We start from the raw sequence: 15,038 nt of genomic DNA, 5'->3' as shown, positions 1-15,038 counted from the left end.
AGACCACAGCTAAAGGCTTTTTATCAATCACTCTGGCTCCAACGTTAGGGATGGATTTTTTTTTCCTACAAACCGTTTATTAGAGAAAGCAACATAAAACAAGGATTATAAGGTATCCGGCTGTTGAGCTAATGCTTGGGTTCTAACAGCATGGCCTACTCTTCAATGCTCTTCAATAGTAATACCTTTTCACGTAGAGAATTGAAATGCGGATCTTTCAACTCATCAGCCGCTTCCTTAGACCAATTGGCTCGAGATATGCAAACAAGAGAGCCACTTTCTGGTACAAATTTACAGATGGCAACACCAGTAAGAAGTTGAAAATTCTCATGTACATCTCTCTTTGCGTAATCTCTCAAATCCATGGGGACTGAAACTCCAAACTTGACAAACACATCTTTTGTTAAAGGGGGGTTGGGATTTGGTACACGGATTCTATACACTGTTATAATTTCAGTACGGTTCCCAGTGACTTCCCTGTCAATGTGCTCCACAACAAATTCATCCTTCATTAAGAATTCATCCTTCATCTTCTTAATGGTAGCACGCCACCATCCAAATAACTCTTGATCATTATTTCTGGAATATACCTCAATTTCTTGTCCTTCAGCATATGAAGGCGCAGCAACAGGAGGAGGAGGTAGCCAATATCCACATGACACTAGCTCATTTTTCCTATTATAACCCATAATTCTTTGTCCTTCATCATATGAAGGAATATGAATTTCTTTGAGAGGAGGTAGGCGCGACCTTGCGAATGCAAATCTGTTCGGTGCCAAATCCGGTTGCCTGAGATTTTCAAATGTAACTACAATTTCTGTATCAGTAACATCTGTTAAAACAGCCTCATAATAGGCTCCATTGTCAAATCTAACTTCTACACATAGATCCTCCATTAAGAAACGACCAATACAATTATTTTCAATGGGTTTGAGTTCCCCTCTGTGATAGACACCTTGGGAGACCAATACAATTAAATAATTTAATTATTTAACTTCGAACTTTTTTTTTCCTTTTTAAGGTTTTTTAATGGTTGTAAATTCCTTGTAAAATATATGCAAATATTTTTGCAATTACCAGTTTTTTGCTCTTGAAGTAATTTAATATAAACTTCTCCATACATGAAAATTTTCAATTTTCCCATATAAGTGTGATTTCATTGCAATACTGATGTATAGAAAATTGACGTCACTCAGATAAATATTCTTTCCTAAATTAAGGCTATTAACGAATTTTCTCACACTTCTGACCTATCTAGATTGTTTTTTTTTATGAGAGAATATTCCAAGATATCAATTTTCCCGAAAAAATATGGAGCCGTTTTCCAGAAAAAATACATACATAAATACACAATTATTGCTCACTTAAAGATAGTATGCAAAATTTTCCAAGATCTAATTTGCAATTTTTCATACCTCTAGTAGCTTCATTTAATTTTCCTTTGACAGGGATCGGCTTAGCAATTGCTGCTTTTGGAATAGGCGGTAGGCTATCCAACTCAGGAATTCGATCATGATAAATAAAGTCGTTGTCCTTCTTGGCAGTGGCCAATGCTGCAGTAGCCTTTTCTATTATAGTGTTGCAGAGCTTGGCCATGGTTGCCGACTCAATTGTAAATCTGCTCTGAGCAGTTTTGAGCTGATCAATGGCAGTCTGAAAAAAAAAATTAGTTGCCTCCTTTTTTTTACTTTACAGATTCTCATAAATATGAGTAAAAGCTGCCCCCAACTAGGGGGTAAGGGGGTTGGTCCATTCAGGTCTCCAACACACTCTCTTAATTAAGACTAGAATACGTTTAATGTATACTCAGAATAGAGCGGTGTGCAAAAAGTGGGGTGATATTTCAGAGGGAGGCGGCTAAATTACAAAAAAACTCGTTTAGAAAAATCGTTTATAAAAGATGCAAGTGAAAAGCCAGAGCTGAAGTCTACAGACGTCTTAGTACAAAAAATTTTGTTGCTGTCTAAAATAAAAAAAAAGTTAAATTAAATTAAAGATTTAATTAAATTGAATTAATTTAATTTAAATTAATTTAAATTTTATTTAAATTAATTTAATTTAAGTAATTATTTAAAATTAAAGAGAAAAAACTTCGAGAGAAAAAAATTTAATGTTTAAAAACGGGCTAAAAAGTCAGGAGTAAGGGGAATAGAGAAGAGACACAAGACAGAAAGAGAAAAGTTGTGAAATCAACTTATTATGAAACTTAGTCTTAAAAAAACGGCTAAAAATCGCAGTCAACAGCAGGAAAAAGGTACGCTCGTCGATCCGCTCTTAGCCCTACCATAATATTTTTCTTTTAATAAGGTGTCAGTTATATGGAATTTTCGTATTGAGAGGTGTGAGGAATAAGATTATTATTATAGATGGGAAATTTATAATTTGGGCTATATATTTGCACATTTGGGGGGTGGGGGTAGAGTATAGAGGGTATGCATGCCTATTGTGTTAGATACAATTATAGTGCATATTATGAAGTAAGAATTGTCTTTTAACTTCACACTGTTCAAATACAGTGTGTGTATTTGAAACAAATTTGTTCCTAAAGTATAATATTTTTATCATATTTAGGTATATTTCCTTAGGATTGAGCGTTAAAGAAACAGGTTCTACTTAGATGAAGAATATTAAGTCGGGGCTATGTCATACAAGTACAAAAAGATAATTTACTTGGCCTCTTGCGATCTCCTCGCCAATCCTTTTCTCTCGATTACAAACGCAGCTTTCATAATATTGAGCCACGCCTCCATAAAACGCACTTCGCGCGGATACCTGGAAAACATGAGGCAAATTAATTATAACCAACCCAGCACACCGGGTTAGTAGCCCCACGCCGGTCTTCAAGCTATTGTAGCCCGAACTGTCAGTATCCTAACAGAATTATCATAAAAATCATGCAAAGGTAGATAATCTATATTTCCCATATCTTCATTTTTTGCATCCACCAAGGGCAACATCCAGAAATTTTCATCGGGGGGAAGGGGGGGTACCAAAAGCCTTATTATTCTAGGGGAGAAAAGTTAGGGGATTTACCTGCATTTTAAGACCAATGTAAACAAGTCAAAGAAATACTTCGAGGGAGGGGGCGGGGCAAACCTAATACCCCCCCATGGATACGACCCTGCATACATGCCTATATAGGATATAATATGTATAATTATAGTTACTAGGTTACTAGAAAAATGTTAATAATCAACTAAAAATCTACACAGCTTAACTCCTTTAAAACCTGCTATAAGAAAAGATACCTCAAACCAGCTAACGATTCGAAATGGAGATGGCTAAGATACCATTCTTGTTTCTTGTTACGGCTAGGTCATAGGCTATTTTTGTTGTGATCAGCACTTATTTTGACAACTGGCCCTCGGATCAAGCCAGAAAACTAACCTTCTGTGCATTTATCTCCTGGAATGCAATTAAGGATTCTAACAGGGTTGAATTTAATCAATTTAATTAAGCATGGTCAGATAAACAACCAAGTTGCTCAAAAACATTTTCGTTATAATAAAAAAAAAAACGCAGCTGCAGCAGCATAACTATTCAATTTGATCAAGACGGGTACAGAATCAATCTTTCTTTTTTTCACTTAATCCTTTCTTTTCTTTTTTTTTTACTTTAATTTTCACTTGTTTCACTTTAAAATCCTTTCTTTTTTTTCACTTTACCTGGATTCTGAGGGGCATTGCCAAGCAAATTTTATTTTGAAAACAATTTTAGCTAAATAATAGATACAAATAAAAAAAACGATTTATCTTCATACATGTATTTTAATACATTTGTTACTTAAAATCAGTTTTCAATAGGCGAAAAATTCCTATTCCTAAAAAGAAGTATGATTTAAGATTTTCTTTTATATTAAAATATCAAATTACATGCGAATTACAATAAATAAAACAATTTTGAAATCAGGTTTTTTACATAAAGAACGTCGACTTTCTAGACTCCCTGATCAACATCCCTGTAATAGCACCCTCTCCAGCTAACGCTTTTCTGAGGTCCCAAGAGGGTTTTATTATTGAAGAGACTTTGGTGGACAAGAAAAAGAAAGAAGATTGCAATGGCCCAAAAAGTAAGAAAAGACTACTGCAATTTAGGCAACTATTTTTCCGAATCTTCAATTTTTTCTTATTTTATAACACAAACGTGCTAAAATAAAAAAAGCTACTTAATTTTACATTATTGTCAATTCAAATAATAAGGTGCGGTTTTTGCAAATAAAAAGTTATAGGTACTCTTTTTTTTTCATTCACTTCAAATGCTTAGAATTTTTTAAAGCTTATTCTAGGTCTTGTGTTAGAGTCGTGGGCGTATCCAGGAAGGGCCGCTTTAGGGTTCAGCCTCCTTCCCAATATCCCTAAATTTCCTTACTTTCAGTGCAACTTTTATTCAAATTACGAGATAAAATGTGTTTTTTTTATCCTCTCCCAGAAAATTTATATTTCATTATCGGGGTACGTGCCTGATTGGTACTGTCCGTATGTTACGTACCGTACGGTGCATACGTGATTAATACGGTATGGTTGGTATTGGTGCGGTAACTGATTTGTATGTAATTAAGCGTATTTAATTATCTTTCAATTGATTATAAGATGTCTATAGAAATATTCTAAAGATGGAAAGATGATATTCCAAAGAATGGTATTCATCAAACTTTTAATTATAAACCCCGTATCCTGAGAAATAGTGGTTTTAATATGATATGATTTCATTTGAAATAGAATCATGCAATTGTTGAAGAATTTTTTTTTCAACCTAATTAAGAAATTCTTTTTGAACCCCAAAAATTCCTTCAAAGAAAAACATATATTTTCATGTAGACTTGAGGTATACAATTTTAGGATTTGCGATAGAAATATAAACTTTTAATGTGCATTTCTGATATATTAGGGTTTATGACAGAAATACACATATTTCATGTGTATTTGTAACATGTGCCCGTCACCTAGACTTTGAAAAGTGCCTGTCTCTTCGGGTATTTTAATTGAAAAATGACTTTTTTTTAAGTTATCACAGAAAAATTAAAAAAACATTATTGTCTACACCCCCTCTCCGCTAGATCTTCAAAAATATATCCCTCCAACCGCTAATTTTTTTTTAAATTGACACCACTAAATATGGATGGGTGGACTGTTCAAACATTTTTCTATGCTAATGGTTTTTAATATACTGGCATTTACCACAACAATTTATATATAAAATAGCATCCAAGGAAATCACTAGCTGATGATGTTAAAGAGATGAAATAAAAATAAAAATAAAATATATCGTTTATTGTATATTGGTATGTTTAGTATAAGAATAAATGATTTTCATTTTTTTTTTCCATTAGCGTATCTACTATCTAACAAGTTAATAAAATTTAAAATCTGCAATTTTTGTTTTTGCCACTGTTTGTCCATTCAGCAGTAATGCCAAATCAGGATGTATTCCACAATTTGCTGTAGTAAAATTCTGATTTTGCTAAATCTGTAGTGCTAGCGTGTATTTCAATCAGTAGGTAGTTTGACCCCGAATTCTAGGGCTACATTAAGAGAAATTTTGAGATGACTTGGACATATTTTGCAAATGGAGGATGATAAATTGCCAAAGATCGTCCTTTTCTTCCATTCATCTAGGACCTTAAACTGTTTGTCCCGAATATAGTAGGGAAGACGTCGTAAGAAAGGATTTACAGGAAATTCAAACTTTTCGCAAAACTGCAAAGAGGGATGCTTTAAATGAATCGGGATGGAGGAGGAGCAAGCGCAGCTGGATGGTCCCCAGATGATTCTTCACCGCAATGAGTTGTTAGTAGTAGTAGTAGTACTAGTATTGTAGTAGTAGTAGTACTGCGAAGAGGGATACTTTAAATAGATTGGTTTAGCCGGTTTTAGCCGCGATGAGTTGTTACACGATGAGTGGTAGTAGTACATGTGTGGCGTTAAAATTAAACATTAAAACCATAGCCGTAAGTTTTGGCCTTTTATTAGCAAATGTGATTATACTTGCTATATTAGTACTGTGATTTGGGCATTAGAAGCTTTTGACCAACCGTCTGGGGCTACACGGAAAGCAGGTCGTCCTAGTCTGGGTTGGGAGGATGTCGCAAATAAAGATTTAAAGGAAATGGGAACTTCCTGGGAGGGTGTAAAGAGGGAGGCTTTAGAAAGATTAGGTTGGAGGAGGAGCGTGGGTAGCTGTGTTTGCCTCAGGCGGCTTGGTGCTGCAGTGAGTTATTAGTAGTAATAGTAGTAGAAGTAGAAGTAGTAGTAGTAATAGTAGTAGTAGAACTACGTTGATGCACAAACATTCTATTTACAAACATGATTCTTTGGTCTTTCCTTTATGTATAGGCAAAAAATCGTGCTTTTCTTTGTTTTTCTTTATGTACAAATTCTTCTTTTCTTTGTTATTCTTCTTTCTTCTTTTTTTGTTATTCTTCATTCTTTTCTTTATGCATAGGCAGAAAAATCGTGAAAAACCCATTTAATTCAATGTTTCGGATATCTACCATTTCTAAAAGATGTCTCTTAATACAGAGGGAACGAAAATGATAATGCATAATAATCAACAACAAAAAGACAACAAGGGATGAAAGATATAGAGAAAGAAAAAAATTAATCTAGGGAGAAAAATAAAAAAATAAAAAGATAGAGATGACAAATACAGGACTAACAAACAAAAGACAAAACAAGTAAGCAAAAAAAGACTGAAAAGGTTTGCAATCTTATCCAACAAGCCCAAATAGTTTTGTGAAGTATTTCACCAGACAATAATGACGACGGAGGTTAGGAGGATAACGACATCACACGGTCTGGATTAGTTGTTGGATTTAGTTACAGCTGTTAGCCCCGGTATTTTTTCCAAGACTACGCTGCTTTTTCATGACGAAACAAATATATACAAAATCAAACATCAAAAACAAAAAAAACATTAAGGATTTCTTTTCGTAAGACATTGGAAATCTAATTTGAATGAATATTTCGGCCCTATATCCAAGGGCCCTCCTCAGCAAAACATAAATATATAAAATAAGAAAAACTTACAACAACATACGACCAATAAAACTAAAATGAAAATTTTCTTATAACAGCTTTAGCATCCTTACTTAAGCGAAGTTCAAAAAGGACTGATAAATAAAGTGAAATGAAACAAGGCAATTCATTGAAACAAAAGCTCTAGACATTTTGATGACACAGCCAGTCAGGATCATCAGTAGAGTCAATGGACCGTAAACTTGCTGTGACCTGGAAGTTATTATTTTGTTCAATATAAATATAGTCTGTTTTAATTTTAATAATTTAGTTATTGTACTGATGATGATGATGACTATGTCACCGAAGTATTTAGAGTGTTTGTATATGTTTGTTTCACTGTCCAATAAAAGGACCTGTCCCTATTTGGAACTCTTATTTGTTTTTCGCCTAGCTGTACACAGCGTTTGAATCAATAAGTTGTTGGGCAAATATTTGTTGTTATTTTTCACCGATTTCATCTGGAGAAAATAGTGTTCAGCGGAAAAATGGTGATCAAACTACTATAAATGAGACTCATTTTAAAGTTTCAAGCTTGTAGGAAATGCTTCTGCTCCTATCCAAGGGTGTATAAATAAACTTACTCGAGGGAGCCAGTCCCTGTCCCAAATATTTCGGAGCTGATCCTTTTGCATTAATTTATAAGCTCCCGAGTATAATTCGTGGGTTTGGCTGACCAGCTTCGCCACGGTTGCATCCTTCATTTTATCTGAAAAAAAAAAACTAAATGAATTTCCATTTTTTTTTCTCATGGGGGTATCTGGATAAGGCTTAAAAAAATGAATTTTTGACAAAAACGAATTTTACAAAAATAGGTCCGAAAACTCACAAGTGTTCCAAGCCCTGTCAATGGTCACCTTTGTGCGACATATATTTTCTTGGTATCCCAAAATAGTTCAGAAACAAGTAAAGTACCTAAAAAATGGATATTTAGTATAACCACGACAAGATGGTACCCAGAATTTTTGTACGGGGGAAGGGGGATGGCTAGAATAATTACAAAACGCATAAAATTTTTGTTTATGTGGATATTTATTACTTTTTTACAAGTTGGACAAAACCATCGGGGGGGGGGGGGAGGCCCCCAAGGTACTGCCTTGAAGTGCGAAAATGGATCGTCAATATGATCGATTTTTGAGGAGATCAAGGAATAATATAATAGATTTATCTCTCAACTGTTTCGTTTGATGAACAAATAGAGTTGTCGCAAATCTTTAGCAAAATAAAGTTATTTTTGTGGATGATGATAATGTCCTTTTCCACGGAATCGTTGTTTTATTAGCTTTAGTTCCCTTTGCGTTACACTCTATACACGCTTTCATAAACTCTATTCTCGTTTTTATACATTCTATACTCGTTTTTATACATTCTAAAACTTATACATTCTATTATACTCGTTCTTATACATCCTTTATTCATTTTTACACATTCTACTCTCGTTTTTATGCAACTTTACTCGTTTTTATACATTCTAGAATTTAAATATTATAATATACTTGGTTTTGTACATTCTAAAACTTTTACATTCTACTTTTATCGTTTTTATACATTCTTTATTCGTTTTTACACATTCTACTCTCGTTTTTATGCATTCTATACTTGTTTTTATACATTCTAGAATTTAACCATTCTAATTTACTCGTTTTTATACATTCATGCATGTATAGAGGAAGTCAACAAATTATTAATTTTCCTTATTATTTGATTATAATTATGATTATAATAATTATAATTAAATATAATTATAATTAAATATAAATTATATCTAATATAATCTATAATTATATATTTAATATAATTATTTAATTTTGATTTAATTCAATTTTGATATAATTATTTCATATAATATATATTTAATATATTTGATATAATTTATAATTATATTTAATACAATATAAATTATAATTAAATATAATAATTATAATTAATTAGTAATTATAATTAAGGCTTTGATACCAGAAATTGCCCAGCAGCTGTCCCAATAAGCAATCAAAACTGAAATCTTAATAATGTAAAAGCAAAAAATTATATTCACCAAAGGTGAAAGGATTCAAAATCATGTATATAGAAAACGGCTTAAACTTAAAATTAACCATTATTTCCAGAGACCACACTGGATAAGTGTGACAAAACATCTAAGACGACCAAGACAACTCCGTTTTGATTGAAAAGGCCTCTATTATTGCCCCCGTTAAAGACCCCACGCAAGTAGTCAGGGAGACCAACGACCTTAAATCAATAAATTAATGTAAAACCAATTTTTTAATAAATCAAAATATACAATTTTTTTTACCTCCGCTTTACATCAAGCCAAAAACGAGTCGAGTATTTTTGCCAAAAAGACAATAGATATATATGTAATAGATCGACACTATTATGCTTAAAGGTCGTATCTTACATCTTCAGAAGTCTTAGGCAATGTTCAATAAGAATTTGTTAAGCTGTTCTCAAAGGGCCAATCAGCATGGCAATGTAGGTCAAGAGGAATATGCATTTTTGAGAAAAAATGGCGGCGATACATATTTTATTCAACTTTACTTTGTTCACTAGTCTAAAACTAGCTAACATCAAAAACAAAAAGAGCATTAAGAAGAACAAAAAGTTAATTCTTTTCGTAAGATAGTGGAATTTTATTTTGAATGAATATTTCGGCTGTATGTCCAAGGGCCGTCCTCAGTATAACAGAAATACATAAAAAAAAAGACTTACAACAGAATACGACCAATAAAACTAAAATGAATAAAAATTTTCGATATTAATTAATATTATTAATATTAATGAATAAAAATTCATTATTAATTTTTAATATTAGTGAATAAAAATTTTTGACAATAATTTTTTTTTTATTTATGTTTTGCGAGGGACAGACCATGGATATAAGGCCGAAATTTCATTCAAACCAGAATTCCACTGTTTTAAGAAAAGAAATCCCTGTTATTCGTGTTTTTGATGTTTGTGATGGAACGGCAGTGTGATTTTTGTAGCTATTTGCTAAAACAAGCTACTTTAGACTACCTAGTCCAGACCATGCTGTAGACTAGTCTAAAAAGGCTAAGGCCAAAAAACTAACAGATTTCAAAAAATTTTATGTTTGATGAGCTAGACTCAAAGATTACAGAAAAGTGATGAGACAATAAATAGTAAGAAGAAAAGCAAGTAAAAAGAAAAAAGAGAAAGAGAGGGATGAAACAAGAAAGAAAAAGAGAAACAGAAGAAAACAAGAAGGAATTAATAACAAAAGAAAAAGAGGCATAAAAAAGAAGAAAAAAAACAGGGAACTGCAAACAAAGAGAGTAAGAGGGATTACTTTCCAATAAATCTGTGTTAGAAAGTATGCTTTAAAAAGTATATTTGAAATGCACAATGGGTATATATGTGCATTTTTCTTTAACTACACTGTAATCTGTGGACTAATCTGAACTTAGCTAGACTAATCATTTTAGACTATCTACTAGTCAAGATCGAGCTGTAAACTATTCCAAAGGGCAAAAAAGCTACCAACTTTCAGAGGTGATAGTTGATTTCAGGGCAGTTATTTCCAGGGGCTATTTTTAATTTTTAAGTACTACTATACAAAATTTATAACTGGGGTAGTGTGCGAGTAGGGGATAGCAGCATCCCTCAAATTTAGTATCATCTTTAATGGCATTATGACGTTATATAAAAGAGATTCATTAAAAATTCAAAAAGTGAAATCCCAGCACTGATAAACTACAGTAGTACTTGTGGTGAAATGTTCGAGTTATGGAAAATAGAACTAAATAGATGGCGACACTAACAATTTTTATTCAAGGCAATGCTAACGCACCACATTTTCCTTTTTTATCAGTTCTTAGCACCACATTTTCCTTCTTTATCAATTCTCTTTTACAATTAGGCTGAAATTATCAAACTTTCCTTTCGTTGCCCCAAACAACAAGTGCATATATCCCTCCCTCGCGTAAGACTACATACGCGTAAGTACACATACCCTAGCATGGGAGAAAGGATCAAAACTGCGACAAGGCATATTTTCAAAATAATGCAAAAAATTAAGCAAGAAAACGGGTTTTAATTGAAACAAAGTAGTGAAAAAATAAGAATAAAAAATTAAATTAAAATACTTTAATAGATTAAATTTAAAAAATAATTAAATTCCGAATATTTCGGCCCCATGTCTGGGAACCTTTTTCAACGGAAGAAAAAAAGACGAAAAAATACATACTAAAATAAAGACGAAAATATAAAAAAAAAAATTTCTCCTGAACTATTAAGTTCAGGAGAATTTTTTTTTTTAATAACACACAAAAAACGACAACTAAACACACGAAAAGAAAAAAAAAGTAAGAGCAACTCCCATTATAAACGAACTTCCGGCACTGATGTTACTACATAAGAATAAAACCAAAGCGAATGTCTATAGTGAAAACAATGGGTCGCTCTCCTCTCAACATTCAGTGGATAAAATCAGTGTGGTCTTAGAAATTGTTCAATATAATTTTTCTGGGGGGATAAGGGCCTTTTGGAACAGGCTTAGGGAACTTACCAACATATTCATTTTGCACTACATTTTACGTATTAGCATAAATAACGTTTCTACGATGAATATGCCAGCTAAAAGCTACTGGGTGGTAATAACTATGATTGAAATCATGGTTCATAATTGCACTGAAAATATATGTTTTCACTATGTGGATGAATCGTTACTTTAAATTTATAAGACTTTGGTCCAAATTATTCTATAATAACACATTTTGTCGAGATACAGGGTATGTTTTTGAAGTCAAAATTTTGTTTACCTTCGACTTAAGAACTTTCATTTGTTTATCTTTAGTTCAATTTTTGGATAAATTTAATTTCGATTATTTAGAGCCCGTGTTTTCTGAAAGACAACATGTTTTTGAAACATATTTAATCACCTTTACCTTAAAGGTGTCACCATTAATCCCCATTTTATGTTTTTTTTAATTATAATGTTTCAATTTTTTATTGTTTCTTGAAAATCACATCTATAAATTCCTCATGCTAGTTTAGTATAATTGCAAACTTTCTCTAAATGGATCGCGTTCTTAAACGTATTTTCAGAATACCACTAGTCATCACTAGAGTACCATGGTAAATATGTCATTATATTTTATTTAAAAAACACATTCATTTATTTCTCATTTTAGTTACGTATAACTTTAGTCTCTTTTAATGATTAAATAAAAAAACAAGTTTTTTCAACTGAAAGTAAGGAGCGAAATTAAAACTTAAAACGAACAGAAATTACTTCGTATATGAAAGGGGCTGCTTCCTCATCAACGCCCCGCTCTTTACGCTAAAGTTTGACTCTTTCTCTCAACTCTTCTTTTTAAAACAGTATTAATTAATAATATATGCCCGTGGACGAAGATTTTTCACTTTGACCAGACCGAGGTCAATCTGGGAGGTTTTGGACAAAGTGATGAAATATATGTTCTAAGGCATGTATTATTAATTAATTATAATTTTAAAACAGGGAATAATTTTATTTCATTAATAATTAATAATTATTATTTTTAATTATTTTAAATTATAAAGGGCCGAGTAATTATTTTAATTACTCATTAATAATTTTAATTATTAATGAGAACCAGCAATCCTTCAAACAAGGGGAAAATGTACACCCATACTACTAGATGTGAATTAACTAGATACACATCTTTTACCTCTGATCAGATTAATTATAACCTTTTAATTATAACCCCATTATTCCTCCAACCTCTGATCAGATTAATTATAACCTTCGCAATATGAAAATTCATCTTCAAGTTCCTTTTACTCCTTGCGTAAGGTCAGATTGCAATCCTTTAAAGGCGAGTCATATTGTACGGAATAAGCTGCCTGAATCAGCTCGAAGGTGCCACTCATTAGGTTTGTTCAAAAAATTTAAACAAACTTTTTTCAGTTTTGAAGTAATTTTCGGAATATAAGTTAGGTAAACCTTGCTTGAGGGTTTATCCCTTCACTGTTAAAACCACTTTCTAAGGTTTATAATAAAGCTAGAAACCTCATTAAGGAAACTAACTTTTCAAGAGTTATTCCATTACTTGATCTCGAGTCACTGTATATTCTTTCGTGTGCATGTTTTACTTTTTCTCAGCTTCATGGTGACTTCCCCCGTCCCCTAAGTGTTCAGCCATCCTTCACCTCTGATCAGAATAATTATAAGCTTCGCAATACCGAAAATCATATTCAAGTTCCTTTTACTCCTTGTGTAAGGTCAGACTTTAATCCTTTAATTGCGAGTTATATTGTACGGAATAAGCTGCCTGAATCAGCTCGAAGGTGCCACTCATTAGGTTTGTTCAAAAAATTATTAAAAATTCTTTGCCGTCTTAGAGGTTATTTTAATCTATTTATCTATTTTTCTTACATATTTTTATTTTATTGGAGTCTATTAAATCTCCTTAATTAATTTAGTCTATTTAGTTTTGTGTTCTACAGTTATTATTTTATTTGTATTTCTTTCTTCTCGTTTTCGTGAGCAAGTGATATTTTTTTTCTTCTCTGAGTTAGTGACTCGTTTGTCTTCCCCCTTCTTGACAGGCCAAAGAGCCTTTGGGGGAATAGTAAAATGTAATATTGTATGCGTATTTCTTGATGGATAAATCTTATCTTAAAGGCCTTAATTTCATATATATTCAGGAAAAAGCAACTGCAAAAGAAGGTAGCCTTTGCAAGAAAACGCAATTTGAAGTTAAAAGTTTTAACTTAACATCTTTGAGAAAAAAAATACAAAAACTTTTTCGGATGCTGACCAATGGCCTGCGGATTCACTGGATCTATGGATTCACTCTCTTAGGCCGAAAATGCAATGCATGCTTGGGGGCAAAATCATCCGACGCTTGCCGTCTTCCCCCCCCCTCCTTTTTTTCCCAGTTACCGATTAGGAACTTGGTCGACTATGGCTGAGCTTACTGTTACAAAACTGACCCCCCGTTGCAAACCAAAAAACAGCGATACCAGGACTCGAACCCCCATTCTCATGGACAAAGGATTTCATATCTAGCGCGCTTATCACTCGGCTAGAAAGGCTCATCTGGGCTACGAAAAAGCCCAGTTTGAAATAAAGGATTGTGATATAACGTATTGTGACGACCATTATAAGAGCTATTCATTTCGATCATAGCTTTATAACTGGAATTGATATTAGAAAATGTAAAAAAAAAGCATTGCAATAAACAGCCCATAAACACCAATAAAACAGAAGATAAACAGCCACCATGGTAAATAGCAAATGGTAATTAGTAAATAGTAATATGGTAAATATACATGGTAAATAAACATGGTAAATAGTAAATAGCAGATAAATAGCAACAATGGTAATAGAAAAGTAGATTAAACACAGTGTTTGTGTTTACAGCAAAGAACCATTGTTGCTTACACGGATGAAATATCAGAAAGAGCTCGGGAATAACACAACTTACCATTTATTCCTTTTAAAGCAAAAGCTTCTTGGCCCTGAGCCAACATAAGTGCTGAGAGCGCTGCTAATGTGTCCTTCTGAATGTCCGGAGTTGGCATATTTTGTCCCAGAGCAGCAGGAAACAACTCCTTAAGATGGTCAAAGATCCCCGAAGATTGCTAAACAAAGAATTGTGTAATAAGTAAAGTATTTATGAACACAAGTACAAAATTATAATTAGAGTACAATAAATACCGATGGCGCTAATTCGCTAAAATTTAGGAAGGAGGAGGCGGTTGTTTTAGTTTTTACCATTTCTTGCAATGGAAACACCAAAAAGGAGTATTTTCATAGTCTAAGGGGGCCTTTTTTACTGCTGCCCCCTCCAAATTTACAGCCCTTTTATTTTGGCCCTCTTCCCCCACAAAAATAATAGAGAAAGAAGAAAATAAATTGCTTTCTTCAAACGTATTTAATTCTTAAGACAGGTTAAGATATTCAGTTCATTTTTTTTTTTTCACAAGCCCCTAATTCAGATTTCGGGGTCAATAAGTAGATAAAAAGCAGGACAAACAAAAAAGGAACGAAAATAAAAAACTTGCAAGAAAAACTGCCAA

The 15,038-nt window shown here is 32.7% G+C and overlaps 1 protein-coding gene across 3 annotated transcripts in view; it reads right to left on the bottom strand.

The window, feature by feature from the left end:
• LOC136035705 (apoptosis-linked gene 2-interacting protein X 1-like) overlaps positions 1-15,038 on the bottom strand; it is an 88,607-nt gene that overhangs the window by 46,887 nt on the left and 26,682 nt on the right. For all 3 annotated transcript variants that reach the window (XM_065717650.1, XM_065717651.1, XM_065717652.1), the window contains exons 4-7: positions 14,444-14,600; positions 7,598-7,722; positions 2,671-2,772; positions 1,416-1,653 (exon numbers count right to left, since the gene is read on the bottom strand). In XM_065717650.1, coding sequence (XP_065573722.1) covers positions 1,416-1,653; positions 2,671-2,772; positions 7,598-7,722; positions 14,444-14,600 — 622 coding nt within the window. The remainder of the gene's footprint in view (positions 1-1,415; positions 1,654-2,670; positions 2,773-7,597; positions 7,723-14,443; positions 14,601-15,038) is intronic.

This window comes from Artemia franciscana, chromosome 14 (genome assembly GCF_032884065.1).
Source record: "Artemia franciscana chromosome 14, ASM3288406v1, whole genome shotgun sequence".
NCBI lineage: Eukaryota > Metazoa > Arthropoda > Branchiopoda > Anostraca > Artemiidae > Artemia > Artemia franciscana.
The sequence above is the reverse complement of the archived record's forward strand: the minus strand, read 5'-3'. Positions and strand labels throughout refer to the sequence as shown.